We start from the raw sequence: 6,000 nt of genomic DNA, 5'->3' as shown, positions 1-6,000 counted from the left end.
GGGGCGGGGCTGCGGGAGAGGAGGCGGGGCCCGCTGGGGCGGGGAGCGAGTGGGCGGGGCCTGTGAGATGAGGAAGGGCAGCAGTGTCAGGGGCCTGCTGAAGAAGTTTAGGGCCACACGTGGGCGGGGCCTGTGGGCGGTGGGCAGGGCCTGCTGGAGTGGTGCAGCCTGCTGGGGGCAGGACTCCCCTGTGGGTTCTCTCAGAGACCTGGAAGCGGCTGGCCATCAGGGAAGTGTCCTTCTAGCATTTTCCAGAGCCACTGCTCAGTGAGATGAGAGTTCATTCCAGGGACCCGAGGTCCATGCTCTGGAGAATCATGTGGGTAGAACCCAGGATGGAGGCTGACGCCGGGCACCAGGAGAGTGGACGTTAGTCCAGTCCTAGCAGATGGGTGGGACGAGGAGTGAAGAGCTCAGGACAGGCTTTGCTTTCAAAACACGTCCTGAGAGCTTGCCCAGCCTGCAGCCGCAGCCCCGAAGGCCCAGGACAGATGTGGTCCGGGCTGCAGCACCCCGGGGACACCCTGGGACTCCTGCTGCCTGCCTCTGGCCACCCGCGTTCCCTTTGCAGCCAGGCCGAGTGGGAGCAGCTCCTGGGCACCTGCAGCGGCTTTTTCTTCTATGGCATGGAGAGCTTCCTGTCCCACATACTGGTGGAAAGGTTGGCTGCCATGAACCTACGAGGTGAGACAGCCCCTCGGGGCCCCCAGAAGCCCGACGCTCTGCCAGGACCCCAGCGCGTGGGATGGATCCACACAGGGACAGAGCAAGGCCCTGTGTCTCCATCAGTCATCGTCTGTCTGAGAAAGGGCTTGGGGGGCCGGGGCACTCTGGAAACACAGTGGGGGAGAAGCCCCCTCCTGCCCTTGTCCCCCTCCTCCATTTCTCAGAGACCCAGTTCAGAGTTCCAGACCTGACAGGCACAGCCAGAGGCAGGAGCTGGGAGGGTCACCCCCCAGGGCTGGGCTGCAGAGTCCAGGAAGCATAGGGTGGGCATTTCCAGAACACACTGACCACAGCCCGCCCCCCCCCCTCACTCCCAGTGTAAATGTGGGCACTCTAGGCCTTGTATTCCCTCTGGCTATCCCCTGAGGACTTCTGAGTGGGCGGTCTGGCTTGCCCTTGAGTGACCGTCTCCTGAGGCAGTCAGTGGCTGACTGGCCGCACCACGCAGTCGCAGGAGAGCCTTTCAGGGACCCTCAGGAAGCACATGGCCCAGTGACGACAGCATAACAAGCACATGGACGTGTGTTCCGTGGTCAGGGCACCTGAACACCCCCACACCATCACCTGCTACCTGTCTCCTTCCCAGCCCCCTGGAGACAGGCCACGCCACAGCCCACCCCACCCTAGAAGCCTGTCGCCCAGCACATTCTTTGCCCCAAGGGGAGGTAGAAACGAGGCCTTCTCAGATGCTTGAGGTTGGAGGAATTCTGAAGCTCACCAAGCTCGTGTGGGGGTGACCACGGGTGCCCTACGCTACTCCCCACTGAGGCTTACCCTCCTGCATTTGGAAGGTCTGCCTGCCCCTGGGCACAGCCCCCCCACGCCTGCCCTCAGCCAGGCCACTGCAGGAAGTGGGGAGTCAACTCTGTGCACACGGGGCTCTCGGCATGCCCATGGCCAAATGTTGCTGTGTCAGTGGACACACGGGGGGCCACTTGCCTGAGATCACCCCTGGCAGGCTGGGGTGCCTTGTCAGCATGGCGTGCTTGGAGCTGAGCTGACTGCACTGGAAGACGGGGAAGGCTGTGGGGTTCCCGAATCACTTAACATCCCCGTGTGCTTGTGCAGCCACTGGGTCTCGGGAAAGGGTGTACGGATGTCAAGTCTGAGCCTGATTCTCCCAAGCCCTGGGTGACACCACCAGCGTGCACTGGCCTCCCGCTCCTGGGCGTGCAGCTGCTGGACTGCCCCTCCCGTGTCCTGCAGAGTGCCAGATGATGGTCCTGCTGGGCCTGACTCGGTCCTACAAGAGCATGCGGCGGCATATGGAGAAGTCAGAGAACAAGAGGTACCTGCTGTCCCCCTGCACCAGCTTGAGCCAGCAGCCTGGCCTCCACACACTGAATAGGGGGGCGCCTGGGGGTCTAGGACTGACGGATGTGCTCCCCAGGGAGTGTGCGGGGACAGAGTGTCCCTGCGTCCCATGGGCAGAGCCCCATGAGGGAGCCAACTCTACCATCTGCCCAGACCCTTCCCTGGAGGAGTCTGGTTGGAGGGGGGTGCAGTGGAGGAAGGAGGGGAGCTCCAGCGGCAGACCAAGGCCTGCGGTGACTGGGCCAGGGGACAGAGGGCCGGCAGCCGGGAGGGCGCCCTGGCTTCAGAGCTCCCCACATCACGTGCAGCACAGTGCCTGCGTGGGCTGCGAAGGTGGCGGAGAGTCTCATGATGGGTGCTTTGCCTCCCGACCCCACCGCAAGGTTGGGAGTGGTCCAGAGGGACTGACAGCACGCCGGAATGCCCTGTCTTGTTAAATGACATTTCACGTGGGAGTGGGGGGATGGGGGGCGGGTGTTCATGATTCTTTCAAGAACTTGAAGAGCCGTCAGTCCAATACTTGGTGCTATTTGGGCTGTGGACTGGGGTCGGCTCCGGCCGTCCCACTGGAGCTCGGTCCCTGCAGCGCGCTGCAGCTGTCCTTGGAGGAGCCTGTCAAGACTGCCATCCTTCTGAGTCTGGTGGGGGTGGGGAGCGTCCTGGCAAACCAGTGGCCGACATTCCTCTGGGACAACGCACTGCGGGCCAGCATCCTGTGGGAAAGTGAGTGGGTGCGGGTGTCCCGGGCCTGTCCCCAGCCCCGTGAGCCTCTCCGGAAGTCTGCCGGCCTGAGGGATGTTTCCTTCCTAGATCTGTTGACAGTTGGCAGGCCGATCGGGAGAGCAGTCCGTCTCCTTCAGAAGATGGGAGCTGGCGACCTGAGGAACCACGGTAACAGAAGCTGTCCCGCCTCCCCGCCGTTCCTCAGGCTGTGCAGGGCCACCTGCCAGCCAGCGTCCCAGCGGCGCTGCCAGGCTGGGGTGCCCGCTGTTTCCGGGCTGCCTCCACGGCTCAGCGTGTGCTGACGGAGAGCACAACCCCCAGCATAGATCCTCAGGGCAAAACACACTGGGCGGTAGAAGGGCTCAAGGCGCCCAAGTTCTGGAAGCCCAGGCCTGCTCTCTGGGGCGGGAGCATGAACCCTTCAAAATATACTGCACGGCGGGAGCTTAAATTTAGAAGTGACATGGTCCAGTGCCCAGAACATGGTTCCAAACAGCAAAGCTGTTGAATGTGTGTGGGAGGGAGCGGGGCGGCGGGGGGGAGGGGAAGCCACGGTGCCCACATGGTCTCTGTTGTTCTGCGTGGATGTGCATCGAAAGGAAGGGACAAAACCGTGATTGTCACGCAGGCCCTCCCCCCCTCCCCCCGGTCACAGTGGCAGAGCATGGCCGGAGGAGACCTGGAGCTGGTGGCATCTCCCGGCCGCCTGCCCACAGTGCTGGGAGTGGTGTGGTGTGGAGAGGGGGCAGGCGGGCCCGGGCCTGGCGAGGTCGCTCCCTGGCTGTGTGCCACTGCCTGTGGGCCTCAGCGTCCGTGAGTGTAGACGTGTGGCAGCGTCCCCATGTGGGGCTGCGTCTGGAGGCAGAGGCAGGAGTGCCCTTGTCCACCATGCGCCCTGCCCCCAGTGAGCCGCGCACCCCACGAGCGCTGTCCACGAGTGCTGTCCACAAGCGCTGTCCCACTCCCCCTCAGGTGAGCCCCCGTGGCCTCCAGGGACAAGCTGCTGGCCACAGCTCAGTGACAATGAGCGGCTGCCCATCGTCCTCAACTCGGTCCTGTACGGGCTGCCACACCTGGCCATCGGGTGACCCCCCCCCCCCGGGCAAGGACCTTGACTGTCCCTCCGAGGACCCACCCCCCAGCCCTCCCCACCCGTAGGTGCCCCTCTTCCAGTGGCCCCCCCCGAACCCCAGTTCTGCTCAGGGTCACGCCAGGGCGCTTCCTCCCCCACCTCCTCCTGCCTGGCTCGCATGGGGACCCTCGTGGAGGGACGAGAGTCTCTCTGGGGGCTCTGTGGGGTGGGCGGGTGAGGAGCGCACCGGGGCTGACCCCACAGCTGCCTGGACCCCCAGAACCCTCTCCTGCCCTGTCCCCGTGGTGGGGGAACCACCTGTATTTGGGGTAGGGGCCGGCCCTGGGGGTGAGGCCCTCGGTCCCTGGAGGCCCACGGTGGTCCCTGGACAGGGAACACCATCGTTTTTGGTGTAAGTGCTTTAGTAAACGATGACGTCAAGTGTCTGCTTCACGTGTCTGCGGTGCCGTCTGTGACCACGGGTGTGTGGCCGGGCTCGAGTCCCTCAAGAGGGACACTCTCTGTCCAGCGCTGTGCCATGGTGGGGCTCAGCCGATGTTTGCCGAATGACTGAGTGCGTGCATGACGTCCAGCCCCAGGCAGGGCCCGTGGATGTGCCCGTGAGGCTGGCCCCCCAGGAGGCCACCAGAAGCCCCACGGGGAGTCACGGTGTGTCTGCTGGAGGCAGGCGTCCGCCCCCGGTCTCGGAGACCCCCAGGGTGGGACGTGTCGCTACCCCGGTGGGCACCACAGCAGTCCAGGGGAGCCCTGGGAGAAGCCACTGTCCGCAGAGCTAGACATTCAGCCAGACTTGAGGGTGGCCATAAGATGAAAAGACGTCCGGTCCCCAGGAAGGGTCCTCACACCGGGCCCCAAGCCATCCTGGTCCATGTGGAGACCAGGGCGAGGGACTGAGTAGCTAGGACCCTGTGTCCCAAGTCTCCCAGGCTGGTGGCCAAGGGACAGGGGAGAGCCAGCTCCAGGCCTCTCTGAGGTGGAGCCAACACCGTTAGAGAGTCCATGGGCTGGGGGGAGGGGAGGGTCCAGGTGTCTTCGGGCACTGGGTCCTGGTAAGCAGCCCCTCGGACATCTGCCAAGGCCAGGCCACAGAGTGCCCTGGGCCCCAGGAAGCCCACAGCAAGGCCCGGGGACCCTGGCCCTGGGGGCTGCTAGGACTGCTCTTTCCAGGCCCCCGAGCACAGTGAGGTGTCCGCAGAGAAGTCACGCCTGCCTCACCTGGAGACTTCTGGCCTCTGAGCACGGACTCAGTGGCCCCCTGGGAGCCAGAGGCAGCCAGGCCTGAGGCCAAGTGACCACGGTCACCTCCGGGCTGTGAGAAGCAGGAGCTATGCAGATGGGAGACTGCACGCCGAGAGGGCTAGTTCCCCTGGCCCAGGAGGGGGGTGGATGGCAGTGCTTCACCCTGATCATGTGTCCTGGGCCTGCCCTGGGTCAGACAGACCTGCCCGGGGACCTCCTGGGTCGGAGCATAGGCCAGGCCCAGTAGTGAGGAAGACGAGCTGGGACCTCGATGAGGTGTCACAGCATATCCGCTAAAACCGCTGAAGTGGAAATCAGTGCTGGCACCGCGTGCTAGAGAAGACAGGGAGAACCGGGGCCCCCCATACGTCACTGCTGGGGGTGTGAAATGACGCAGCCCTCGGGGAGACCGTTGGACAGTTTCTTACGAACTCTGCTGTGACCAGCATGTGGCTGGACCCTGCACTCCCAGCACGCATCCCAGAGAAGCACATGCGTGCGTGTCAGAGCAAGTGCTAGAAACAAGCAGTGTCCTTCACCCGGAAGCCGGAGAACAAGCCCTGGTCCACGTGCCAGTGGACCTCCAGAAGGAGAAGCCGTGAACGACGGATCTCTGGACGGGCTTCAGGGGCGTGACGCCACATGCAAGAGCCGCGACCAGCAAGGTCACACAGCGTATGATGTCATTTCTGCCACATTCTGAAGACAAAACCACAGAGAGGGAGAGCACACCCGTGTCGCGGACACAGCGTGGGGGTGCAGAAGGGAGCCCCCGCGGCCACAGGCCGGAGATCACGCACGGGAAACATTGCACAGAGCTGCGCACACGGGTGCACGCGCCCTGTGAACGTGACGAAGCCACCGTCCGTGTGCAGCTCCGCGCCGACGCGGTTCCCCGGTTCCCG

The 6,000-nt window shown here is 64.2% G+C and overlaps 1 protein-coding gene across 1 annotated transcript in view; it reads left to right on the top strand.

Moving 5' to 3' along the window:
* Positions 1-4,377, top strand: part of LOC117802819 — a 6,254-nt gene extending 1,877 nt beyond the window's left edge. Inside the window, exons 3-7 of the mRNA XM_034663642.1 lie at positions 572-684; positions 1,933-2,014; positions 2,627-2,763; positions 2,851-2,931; positions 3,736-4,377. Coding sequence (XP_034519533.1) covers positions 572-684; positions 1,933-2,014; positions 2,627-2,763; positions 2,851-2,931; positions 3,736-3,851 — 529 coding nt within the window. The 3' untranslated portion in view covers positions 3,852-4,377. The remainder of the gene's footprint in view (positions 1-571; positions 685-1,932; positions 2,015-2,626; positions 2,764-2,850; positions 2,932-3,735) is intronic.
* The last annotated feature ends 1,623 nt before the right edge of the window (positions 4,378-6,000 follow it).

This window comes from Ailuropoda melanoleuca, chromosome 6 (genome assembly GCF_002007445.2).
Source record: "Ailuropoda melanoleuca isolate Jingjing chromosome 6, ASM200744v2, whole genome shotgun sequence".
NCBI lineage: Eukaryota > Metazoa > Chordata > Mammalia > Carnivora > Ursidae > Ailuropoda > Ailuropoda melanoleuca.
This window is presented reverse-complemented; position numbering and strand designations above follow the sequence as displayed.